Source organism: Gallinula chloropus, assembly GCF_964237585.1.
Source record: "Gallinula chloropus genome assembly, chromosome: 24".
NCBI classification, from domain to species: Eukaryota; Metazoa; Chordata; class Aves; order Gruiformes; family Rallidae; genus Gallinula; species Gallinula chloropus.
Genome location: NC_140109.1, coordinates 5,212,750 through 5,225,257, shown reverse-complemented (window position 1 = coordinate 5,225,257; position 12,508 = coordinate 5,212,750). Strand labels below are relative to the sequence as shown.

General features: G+C 51.6%; 1 protein-coding gene across 1 annotated transcript in view; it reads left to right on the top strand.

Annotated features, from left to right (window-relative positions):
• ETS1 (ETS proto-oncogene 1, transcription factor) overlaps positions 1–11,850 on the top strand; it is a gene marked incomplete at both ends in the record, with an annotated part of 72,972 nt that extends 61,122 nt beyond the window's left edge. The window contains 3 exon segments of the mRNA XM_084274995.1: positions 1,242–1,502; positions 11,054–11,172; positions 11,635–11,850. Coding sequence (XP_084131121.1) covers positions 1,242–1,502; positions 11,054–11,172; positions 11,635–11,850 — 596 coding nt within the window.
• Between the last annotated feature and the right edge of the window lie 658 nt (positions 11,851–12,508).

The following is a 12,508-nucleotide window of genomic DNA, read 5'->3' as shown; positions in this document are numbered from 1 at the left end:
CCAAAGGCTTCACATTTAGGTCAAATTTAGGTGAATTGTCAATGAAATTACCCAGGTCACGTTTCTGATGTGGCAGCTTGTTCACCTGGCAAGTTTTTAATTCTTAATTTGAAACGAGCTGGTGCTGCAGGACTTCTCAGGGAGGTGGTTATGCCAATTAATGAACGTGCAGGGTTGTTTTCCCCTCGTAGGATTCAGGAAGTGATTGAAGTGGATTTGGTGAAGTTCTCAAAAAAGAAAACTAGAAGAAGGAGGGAGGGGGAGAAAAAAGCTTGAAGCGTGGATATTGCCAGCAGAATCAAGCCAGTGGCTCCAAACTTCACATGATTCTGGGCCAGCCATCAGGGCAGAGCCCACGGTAGTTGAATCTTTTCACAGCAAGCACTTTTCAAACGACAACGCAACAAATATTTGGGGGAGCGTGCCAGCGTCCTTCCACGTTCCTCTTCCCCTGGGATTTGCTATCTGGGCCCAAGCTGCGGGTAGCTCTGCCAGTGGAAATTTCTCCAGGAGTTCTTGCACAATCCCAGCAGCTGTTTTTAGCCCGGTTTGGGAAATTAGTGAACTTGAATGATCCTGTTACGCTCTCAGTTTGTCAGTAAAGATGTTGAGCAATCAGCAGCGTACAGGAGATCAGAAGGAGTGATTTCAGTTTGTTCTTTGGATCCTTTTTTAGCTCTTGGTTTTAAGTTACAGAGGGTATACTTCTGCTGTCTCTAGTGGGTGTAAATCAGCATAATGCTGCTGAGGATCCGGCCTCTCGTGTTCTCATCTTCTCTAAAAATACCCCAGAGAGTAGCCTTGATACAACCCAGCTGTGCTCACCTTACCAGAACTGGAAAAATAGCTGTTTGAGCCCTCAGCCTTTTGCTCTCCTCCTCCATCAAATCTGCTGCTGTTTGGGGATTTGGGGGTGGGAGCTGGTTGTAACATAAGGCAATAAAAGGCAGCTGTGGAGGCTTGTAGAAAACATCAAAAGTAAAAAAGCTGGGTGTCCAGTGCCCTTGAAGATGCCCGAGCTCAGTTAGCCCCGCTCTGAATTGCCAAGGTAACAAAAATATCCCAGTTCCTCTCCATGTTTTTGAGTTTGTTCAAGGATGAGACATGGTGAGACGACATCATTTGCCCAGTTGTCTTCTGCCTGCACAGCAGGCAGGCAAAGCATCCTTCTCCCAGCCAGGGTGTGCTGGGCCATCCCCGTGCTGACCAAGCGCATCTCACACGCCCTTCCTTCTCGCCAGGTAAACTGGGAGGCCAGGACTCTTTCGAGAGCATAGAGAGCTACGACAGCTGTGACCGCCTGACGCAGTCCTGGAGCAGCCAGTCCTCCTTCCAGAGCCTGCAGCGTGTCCCCTCCTATGACAGCTTTGACTCGGAGGACTACCCCGCCGCCCTGCCCAACCACAAGCCCAAGGGCACCTTCAAGGACTATGTTCGAGATCGGGCTGATATGAATAAGGACAAGCCTGTCATTCCTGCCGCTGCCCTTGCTGGCTACACAGGTAGGGTCACACTCCTCAGGAACCCGCCTCTCTGCTGAGTGGCGTGGGTAGAACCTCTCTGTTGGTGGAGGGCAAAGCCTCCGTGGTCTCCAGGTTACCCAATGGCTGCGTCGGTGGTTGAGCAGTCTGTGAGTAAAGGGTTTGGGGAGGTGCCTCTGGGCTCAGCCACATGCGTACGGGCACACCTGAGAGCATGCAGCCCCCCAAGGTTGCGTGGCCTTCAAACGTGGGTGCTCCAGACCTCATGGAGGATGAAGGACCTGGTTGGGCGCAGGACATTTGATGCCCTGTGTTTTCATTTTTGTATTGCTGAGAACAGAAGGTGGTAGAGAGCCCTCGTTTGGCCCTCCCCCCACTTTTCTGCAGGTTCTGGACACTTGGTTGTGGTTTCCTTGAGCAGGAGCGACTGCGGTTCTGGAATTGCTGTGTGTGATGTGAAATGATCTCCTCCCCATTTGGCATGGAGGAAGGAAGCGCTCAGTTTTGCTCTTCCACCTTGGTGCAAGGCAGACCCAAACATTTTCCATTCCCAGCACTGGAGGAGATGAGATGGTGATAGGCCATGGAAACTCCATCCTTTTACATGACAACCCTCCAGCAATCTGGCATCTCCGTGGAGAGAAACCTGGTGGGATGGGGCTTCCAGCTAAAACTGAGATAATCCTTTCCAGTCCTTCTGTGCCATGTCTTTTCCTTGCACTATACGTAAAATTTGCAACCTCCTGCCAGTTCCCCTTTCCCTTGTACATACTGATCTGTCCTGCCCCAGCTGGTAGCAGCTGTGGCCCCAGGAGCCAAGCGTGGAAATAATTTCGTGCAGATAAAGATCACCAGAAAGGTTCAGAGCAGATCCTGAGGTGCGACCGTCCCTGAAATCTCCTCCCACGCGCGGCTCATCTTGGGGCTGATACTGAGTTGTGTCTTTTTTTTTAAGTGGGGGTGGGGGGGGGGAGGTGGAGGAGAGGAGGGAGAGAGATGCAGACGGAGGAGAGTTGGAGAGATTATTTTAGGAGCTGTATGTAAAAGAGGAAGCGGGGGGTTCTTGTCTTGCTCTGGCTTTGGTTAGAAAGAAAGCTCAGCCCTGCCTGCTGAATGAGGCTGGTTAAGCCCGCCTGACCAAGTCTATGCAAAATAAAAAGCGTGCTCTGCTGTTCCTGAATGGGTTTTAGCTGGGGGATGTGGTGGTTTGGAGAGGCATGAGCGGTAGGAGGGGCTGTGCCCCAGGACACCGTCCTCCACTGTGCCACAGAAGCTGATGTTCCAAAGAAAAGCCATCAGTGAGCGCGACTTCTAGTTTTGATTTCTGTTTTCACCTGATACCACCTTTCACTATGGCCTGTGGAAGTGTTTTGGCTACTTGGTGCCAGGGCAGGAGAGTTGGTTTTCTTTCTAACAGCTGGGGAAACTGAGGCACGGAGGCGCTGGCAAAACTAGGCACTTTTTATTTTCCAAGCTGGATGTTTCCTCCCACGTTCCCTGTAGCTCATGGAAAAGAACCGCCCCCGTAGGGAGGCGGCATTCCCAGCTCCCTCCGTGAGCGAGGAACTGAAGTCAGCGGCTGGACCCCGTGTTTTGCCAAGGAGTATTAGCACCCCAAAGAGTGTCCTTGGACATGTGCCTCCAGGAAGGGGAGACTTTGGTTAATGCAGTGCCAGAGCACGCTTCCAAGCGCTTTACGCCGCCTAACTTTTTCCCTTGCCTCATTTCAAACCCTGTTTTTGAGCTGGGAGGATAATCCCTCAGCCCAGGCGTTTCGGTGCGATCGATAAGTGGGAGCACTTGATTGCTCTTTGCATTCCTTCACTTGAGAAACTTGAAATGGGGAGAGGAAAATCAGAGGTTTCCAGAATCAAACTTGAAAATCCTCAGGCTGGAGCGTTGCTTGCTTGTGCTGGGAGCTGCTAAGCAGTAATTCGGTGCTCAAACTACCACAGCCTGTTTTTACCATTGGGAAAGATCTTTAGACAGGCCACCTTTGTGGGGATGTGACTCCAGAGATGTCCTCTGTCCCTTTTTAAAGCTTCCTGACCTATCAGCACCTTCCATCTTCTGTGGAAAAGGAGCCCAGCAAAGTGAAACGGGTCACGGCAAGACCAAGTGAGAGCATGTTGCGCTCTGCACTGTAGGAGAGCTGGCCACTGAGAAGTGCTGGAGCTCTCTCTTGGGCCAGCTGAGCAAGGAGCACGGGGCTCTTGGGCAGAACTCCGAGGTCCTCCTTCTTTTTTTTTTGCTTTGCATTACATTCTTTTTACGTTACTTGGGGGAGGAAGTGCTGTCTAGCAGCTAGAGCACAGGAACTTGAAGTCTGGGCTCCGTTTTCAGCTCTGATGAGGAGGTGGAGCCTCCAAACGAGCAGAGCAGGGGATTACCAGCCCAGGCTCCCAAAGCAGCCAGGACCCCCCCTGCCCAGCTTTCCCTTCCTTGCTCCAATGACACCTCGAGCATGGATCCACCAGCCAGTGGAGCACCCAGCAGACAATCTGTGCTCTGCACCTTTGAGGGCTGCAAGGGCGAAGCTGGGGTGATCACGTCCTTCATCTCCAGAGCTCCCCGGGTTGACTTTAAGAACTTGACAATATTGTTCAGGTTTTGTTGCCAAGGGCCTGTTTTGCTGGTGGCCCGGGGAGGTGGCACAGCGCTTTATCTCAGCCACAGCAGATCTCTGATGGTATCTGTCCTAGGAGGCGCATGCTTTGGTGAGAAGGTGCATTTTGGCGGAAGCTCCATTTGCGTTTGATGTGTTCTTCACCCAGCTCGCAAGCAGCTTTTCAGAGCTGTATTATCTGCCCCCACATCTTGACCTAATTTAACAAGTTGCCATGGTTGCTCAGATAGAGGTTGATGCAATTTTCTTATCTTTTTTGAAGGAGAAATGTAACTGCTCAGGAGTTGGTGAACTTCAGTTTCCATAGCTGCAGGGAGGGCTGGCTCTGACCACCTCTGGTTTTGAGGCCAGCTCTTTCAAAGCTTGGCCAGCTCGAGTCTCACATTAACCCATATTTTACTCTTTTTTGGTTTTTTTTTTCTACATGAAGGCAGAACACACCTATTAAAATGAAGCAAGAGATGTGTTAGGATGCATCTTCTCTGCAGGCAGATGTGCTAAACCTCATGCTGGCTTAGCAGAGCTCGGTTTAACTCCCTTGCTCATGCAGCAGCACAGTGTTTGGTGTGGGCGAGCGGCTCCGTGCTAGGTGCAAGCTGGCCCATGGGCACAAATCCCTCCCTGCCTGAGCCCAACTGGAATAAATCGAGCTCAGCTTTGCTTCCATGCTACCCACAGCCCCTCTGTTCCATAGCTGGATCCTCCCATGGGTATCACAGCCGTCCACATCCTTTGTGAGACCCGATGTTGTGGGGGTAAACGTGGACTGTCTGTAGCAGAGAGGCGTGCAGCAGCTCATGCAGAGGGCAGGAGGTGTGGATCTGACCCCATTGGGCTTTGGCCTTTCTGCCCTATATTCATTTTTCCGCTATGCTGACCTACTTGCACTGCTGCCCTCTTGGTGATGCAGGTCCAGCAGAGGTTCAGACCCTCCTTCTGCCCCTGTGGTTGGCAGCAGCGACACGGGGCTGAATTGGTTTTGGCTTTTCTTGAGCACTCCAAAGCACCTGCACAGGTTTATTGTGGAGACGCAGTGTTTGTTTGCTTTGAGGTATGTAGGACCCCAAGCATCACCTGTGCAGGCTGGGGCTTTCCATCTCATGGTGTTTGTCTGCATTGCCACAGCACCAGAGCTGTGATGTGCCAAGGTGCTGCTCCACAGAGCTGAACAGACAGTGCAGAGCGATAAGTGATGTGAGCTCAACGTTGCTACCTCACCTGCAAGGCTCGTGTTGCATTTGCAAGGCTGTCATTTCTTATGGATCTGGTTAGGAAGTTGTTGATACCTAAAGATTTAATGCCTCCTTCACAGCTAATAGCACACATGACCTAAGTGTCTCCCTCTTAGCAACAGATTGATTCTGTCTTCATTATCATGTTGCCCTCAAAGAAGGCACAAAGTAGCACAGGGAATAGCCGACCTCTCACAGATGCTATCTCACCCGGGAGCACTACTGGGCCAGATACAGCCCTGATCCTCACTAGCTGCATTCACAGTACCATGTCGACTTGCCTGCTAAACCCATCTGCTCTGTCTGTATCGTCTGTGGTGCAGAGCCTGAAGCCTTCACAGGCCTCTGTTTCTGAGTGATGCTTATCTGTGACACAGAAGTGAAAGCGTGCAGCTGCTGTTTTGCAAGAAAGTCAAGTCGGTGCCAAAGAAAGTGGGTCTCTTTCAAGAGAGTTTGTCTGCTGCTTCCCCTCTTCTTCTTCTTCTTGCCTGTGCTGCTGGCCTGAGGCTTCCACCAGCGTGCTTGCTGGACGTGCTGTGGTTGCCAGCAGCCAAAAATCCGCCAGCAGCTGCCTTCCCAGCCCCTCTGTCACCACAGTCTGGTGATCTGGCTGTCCTTGACATCCAGAGCCTGAGGTAGCTTTCCTACAAAAGTCAGCATCCTTCCTGCCCGCTTGCCTGTGCTTCTGGAGAAGTGTGCTTGCGTGGGCATCCATAGCCACTTGTACTCTTGGGGTAGGGGAATTTGGAGGTGCAGTCCACTGCCCCGGCAAGCAGAAGAATCGCAACAGCACTTCCAGGCCCTGGTTGATGCAGGAGATGCTGTTAGTTTGTTCATTCTGCAAACTAACCTGCCCTTGCAGGGTGATTTCGAGTGTGACCAGCCTGCAGCTCCTGCCCCTGCGTGGGTTTAGAAGCCCTTCTTGCTTCAGGCAAGGTGGGGACCTCAAGGGTGGGGCTCAGGACTGGTTCAGTGGCTCCTGCTCCACCTGCTAGACATGTGCAAATGACAGTGAAATCAGCCCCACGCAAGGCTGCCCAACTGTGACTGCAGCTCAGCTCTCCCCAGAGCTGCTGCAGCCCCTGGCAGCGCCTTCTCGGCAACCGGCAAAGCAGCAATTGTGGTTTAGTCTCTCGAACAACGAGCTGGAGCATTGCATGGCAGCTCTTGGCCTGCAGGACCACCTTCAGGAGGAGATGTGAAGCTCACAAAACCTCTTGTCCTTTGCCAGATGCCTTGGGAGCGAGACCAGTCCTCCCAGGGTGTTCTTTCTCAAGCCAGAGGAGATGCATCAGCAAAGCTGAACTGGTCTAGAGTGGCCCATCTGGCCGCTCTCCTGCCTGTATGCATGGCCAAAAGCTTGTGGTTCCCCAAGAAAGGTGTTTTCTGGGTCCTTTCCTGCTTTCTTCATGCCTGCTTCTTGGAGGTGCTTCCGTCAGAGCTCCACCACTGCCCTCCCACCCACGCAAAGCCGGTGCTGCGGTGGTGTGACCGCCTGCACCAACTGGGGCAAGAGCTGGGAAGGTGGTAGTTTAAGCTTGGTCTAACAGAGGGAGCGATGGGGTTGAGTTGTGCAGTCACCTGGTGTCAAGGGGGGGAATTTGAAGACCCTAGGTGCCACGGTGCCATCGAAGGGAGCTCAGGGAGGGCAGGCACATGAGCGAGGCAAAGGCTGTTTTGGAGCTGTTGCTATGCCCGATTGTTTTGTTTGGTTGGAACCACAAACCACAGAACGAAAAGCATAGGTGTGCTGCTTTTTTTAAAGTAGGATTTTTTTTTTTCTTCTTCTTTTCTTGTTGTTTGAAAGAAGGAAAACAAAACAAAGGCCGTTGAGAAGGGTGCAGGGTGTGAAACCGTCTTGAGACGGAGTGTGGATGACGTGTTTCAGGCCCTGGGTACAGCGCAGATGACTGTGAGCCCCAGCCAGGTGGTACCACCATCACCAGTACCAGTGAAAGAGCAGCCATCGTGCATATTTGAGTTTCAAATCCCACCAGAGCAACTGGGTAGGAAAGTAGTAGGGAACTTCCAGTCCTGACCAAGGAAGCCTGGCACAGGGATGGCGTGACAGCAAACCCTTTGCTGCAGGGACACCCATGGGTGCTGTTGGAGGACCCACTCAAGCCAGCCGTTCCCGCTGTAGCAGCCAGCCGTTATCCAGCTTTAGAAGCATATTTTCCCGCTGACGTGGGAGAATTCCTACGGTGTGACACTTCTCCACTGAAGGACCCTGTTCAATGCCACCAAGGCCAGACAGGGCCCCCATTGTGGCCCCGACGGGTGAGCGAGCCCCTCCGGCGGACACTATTCTTAGCAGCCTCCGCGGGTGCTGGAGGTCGTGGCAGGGCGGGAGGACATCCCACCACCCTCTGAGTCCTTGCCTTGTCTTTTGGGGAGCGGGGGCTGCCCCCCTGTTTGCCAGCCAGGGCCGGGCTTGCTCTGGGAAGAGGCAGGATTTGTGTGGTGGGACTGGCGTCATGAAAAGTGGCGTGCGCCCCTCCACCCCACGCTTGTGGCTGCATCCAAAAAAAGGCTGCGAGAACACTCCAGTGGGGATTGTTTTTGGAGATGACCGAGGTCGTGTGGTGGGGTACACCCACTGAGCTAGGCCAGCCTTGGGGCAGGCAGTACGACTCTGCGTGTTTGTCCCATGAAGTGATCTGGACCGGGCGTCACAGCGGGGATTTCCAGTCCCGGCTGGGGACGAGCGGAAGGGTTGAAGCAGAAAGGATGGAAAATGGGCGCTGCTCCCAGCTCCTGCGGGGGCGGAGTGTTTGGGGTGCGGAGACAAGCCTGGCAGCTTCATGCTTGCCCTGTTAGCTTTTGGGGATGTGATGGGAGGGAGGTGGCATCCTCTGCATAAGCCAAGGTCACCTTGAAATCCTTGTGGGCATCGGGGAAAAAGAACTCCCTGCTCCTTGCTGGTCTGCAGAGTGGGCAAAAGCAGCTAATTTTCGGAAGATACCCCTCCCAGCATTAGTTACAGCTGTTACCCTCCCCACCAGATGATGCACAGACCTCCAGCACCCCTTCCCCCATAATTTCTCCTTCTGCCATGTCCCCAGAGCTGTCTTTGGGCATGTAGGGCTTTGGTTCCTGCCACCTCACCGACATTTCAGCGTCACGCAGCAGCGATGCATCTGCAGGGCCTCCTCTGCCTTCGTCTCTGGCAGGGCGTATGTTTATAGGAGCTCAGACATGCCTGCGAGCCCTGCAGTAAACACATTCTTGACATAATTGCTTGTCCAACACAGAGGAATTTGGGGTTTTACGCTTGTCCCACAGGCAGCTTGGAATAGACCTTGGGAATCCCTGTTCCAAAGGATGACACCGCTTCCTTCAAAATCCCAAAATACCCAGCAGAATGGCACTCAGTGCTGTGGCTGGAGTCCTACCTCGCTTGCTGGAGAGAGGATGAGAAGTTACTGGGTTTCCCAACACCTCTCCATGCCAGCTGGCAGCTGAGCTGTGAGCACCAAGCAGGCGCTTGGCTTGGGGTTAACGATGCTTGGACCTTGAAAGGGCTCCTGCAGAACCAGGGTGGCCCAGGGGGATTTTGTGGGCAGTTTCTTACCTGAGAACCCTAGGTGGTGGGTTTCCATCCGTTTTATTTTAGGTAAGGAACAAAAATCGGTCCTTGTTCTTTGACTGAGCAGGAAAGGAACCAATGTGAGGTGATAAAGCTGGTCTTCCTTCAGTCTTGTCTCCTAGGACAGGTCCTCTGCTAACTCAGTTTGGGCTGCTCGCTGTATGGGTGTAGGGAATTGGTGTGAAGCCAAGGGTAGGCTTGGCCAAGAGATAAGCCAAGAGAAACTGGCCCCATGTGAATTCACCTGCAATTCCTCACTGAGGACCTGAGGCAGCCGAAATAACCTTTTTGCCCAATGTTTTCTCTGTATTTAAAGCTCAGGGCTATAAATAGGTCTACGTTTTTGAGATGCAGTGGCATTTCAGGCCAGGATTTTGGCTCTTCCCTTTAGGATGAGAGGCGAAGGCGTCATTTGAATTTCCTCCCTCGTTTTGGCGCGGATAGCCCGACTCCATCCCTACCGGAGAGCGCGGTCGTGGAGTCAGCATTCTGGCAAGCTCCTGTTGAGGATGACGAGCTGGAGCCTTTCCCCTCCGAGTGTCTATCTTCCCATTTACAAGCAAGAGAGCTGCTGTGAGCTCTCTGCGTTGTCCTACCCAAGGCTGTGCAATAACCCAAGGCTGTTTGGCGAAGGACCCTGTCCCTGCAAAAATCTTGGAGCGATTCCTTAGGGATAACAGGAGGGAAACATTTTGGACAGGGGCTGGATGGGGCACAACAATTTCCCTGTCCGGGAGCCAGCTTTCTCATTTCCTCCTCCCCAGCAGCTTGTCTGCGTTTGAGTCATTTTAAACCTTGTGGAAGAGGGGGAACAGCCCTCTCTTCCCTCGGTGGGTTATCCAGCAGTCCCACTTCTGACAGCCTTCATTGTCATGCCTGGAAGCGGGCTGCTCACCATCCCTTTTCCTGAGTACGTAACTCGGTTTTTCCCTGCTTGCAGCTCATGCTCATCGCTGTCGGGAGGGGGGGTTTACCCCAGCCTGCCATCCCAATCCATTCCATGCAGTTCTTTTTCACTATAAATCATTTCCTCTAACCTCTGGCTCTGTTCATTATTATTATTATTAATGCCATTCATATTATTAGTGATATATTCTATGCTGCATTTAAAACATGGTAAAATCTCTCCTGAAACACGTTGCCTGGAGCTAAGTGCAATATTTTGGGTGCGGCCGCATGTGGAAATTGCTCATCAAAGAGATTTTGGCTTGAGGGCTTCTCCTCTACCTTTCATTGGGACACGAGCACAAAGAAGAGATAAATATTTCGAAATCGTACCATGTACACCAGTAATCCAGCCAAAACCTGGCTATGGAGCCACAGGCTCTCCATGGGATGAACCAGGTGCCACAGGTTAGATGTGTCCACCTTGGGACCCTGAAGCAAATCGCTGTCACCCAAAATTAACACCCAGGGGAAAGATGGAGAGGCTGAGTGTACATAGCACGGGATGCTGTGTGCCAACCTGTGCCTCTCTGGCTGGATTATGGCTACCAGGTCTTGCTTAGGGCTTTGCTAAGACCGTGCCAAGGTTGTGATGGGGAGATCCTGAGTTGGTGAGATCCGCCTGCCAAGTCAGTCAGCCCCTGCCTTCCCCACGCTCCAGCTCTGTGAGCCGGCGTGGCCCATTCCTGCAGCAACACGCCCTGGAAAGAGGCCCAAATAATTTTCATACCTGGGTTCCCCCTTATCTCAGTAAACAGCGACGGAGTAAAGAGTCAAGGTCGGGAAGAGGGAGTCTGCTGGAGTTCATGCGATGGCCGGGAGCTTTTTGGCACGGAGAAAGCGCTGGTGCTCTTGTGCCAAGACAATGACTCCTTGCTGTTTGGATGCCAGAAAAATAATCCTATTTATGTAACTCGGAGTGAAGCATTCCAGTGCATGAATATTCAGCTCTTATTGCAAATAGGAAGCTCTTCTACCTGCAGGTTTTAACTCTCAAGCCGTCATCTCAACCCAGATCTTGCCCCGTGGCTGCTGATGGTATTTTTTTGTTGTTGTTAGTTGAAGGTTTTGGGGTTTTTTTTTTCAGTGTGCATGTGAATTCCACCCCCCCCCCTCCCCAGGATATAAGCAGCTGTCCTCTTCCTGGCATTGATGTCTCACATTTCCTTTGTCTTTCTAGGCAGTGGACCCATCCAGCTTTGGCAATTCCTCCTGGAACTGCTCACTGACAAGTCCTGTCAGTCCTTCATCAGCTGGACGGGCGACGGCTGGGAATTCAAACTTTCCGACCCAGACGAGGTACAGTGCCCTGGAATTAAGTGCACAGCTCAAACACTGCTGAGATATTGGTGTGGAGCCAATCTCGGGGCTGAGATGTGGGCAGTCATATTGTTCTGCTCTTGGGTGTGTGGAGGGAAAACCAATAAATTCGAGTCCAGCTCCAATTTAAAAAGAATGTTAAAAACGGGGCTGTGGTAGTACTTAGGAAGCAGTAATTTGTCCCCAAAGTTGGTGGAAAGCAGCTGCAACACCCTAGAGAGAGGTGAATTGCCAAAGTTCTTTGACTAGGATATGTACAGGTAAGAGGAGGGGGGGCTTCCCACCGATTTTGGGGAACAAATGTCCCATTTGTTCCCTTCTCTGACTCACCAATCCTCATAGAGTCACATAAGACCCCGTTTCCCAAACTTTAATGCTCGCCACCCACCTTAAAAGACAAGGAAATTCCCCCCCCCTTGACTCTCCTCACCTTTCTCCCAGGTGGCCAGACGATGGGGCAAGAGGAAAAACAAACCCAAGATGAACTACGAGAAGCTGAGCCGCGGTTTGCGCTACTACTACGACAAGAACATCATCCACAAGACGGCTGGGAAACGCTACGTCTACCGCTTCGTCTGCGACCTGCAAAGCCTGTTGGGCTACACGCCCGAGGAGCTCCACGCCATGCTGGACGTCAAGCCAGATGCTGATGAGTGAAGACACCTGCAACAGGGGTGGAGGATTTAACCCCCCCATGTCATATTGGAGAGTCGATGGGACATTTTCTGTTGATTCCTTTTTATTTTATTTTATTTTAATTTTTTTTTTGCTGTCTTGTTTTTTTTTTATTATTATTTTATTTTTATTTTTTTTTAAGGAGCAACTCAGATTTGATGCTTTGAGGATGTTGGGGGAGAGGGTGGCAGAAGAAGGCAGACTTTTGGCCAAAACCTAGAAGTTTGGTTCAGAGAAGGATGGGCTTATTTTTTGAATTTTGTTTTTTTTTGTTTGTTTTTTATTTTTTTCCTGAAAACTCCCAAGACAGGCTTTTTATTGTGGGGGGAAGGCTGAAATTCTGAGTTTTAAATAAGCCAGAATGTAGCCTCAATGTAGCTCACTAAAAAAAAACCCTCCCAAACAACCAAACAGAACACCCCTCCCCATCCCTTGCTGGTTAGAAAAAGTATTATGGCATGGATCTCTTCGGCTTTTGTGTTACAAACGTGACAGCTCAGGAAGTGACAGTATTCCTGAGGATTTGAAGCTTCCTTTTATTGGGGGGGGAGGGAAAGGCAAAGTGGCTGAACATTCCTGCTTCGGGGAGGGGCAATATAGGGGGAAAAAAACCCCTAAACCCAACACAAGAACCGGTTCT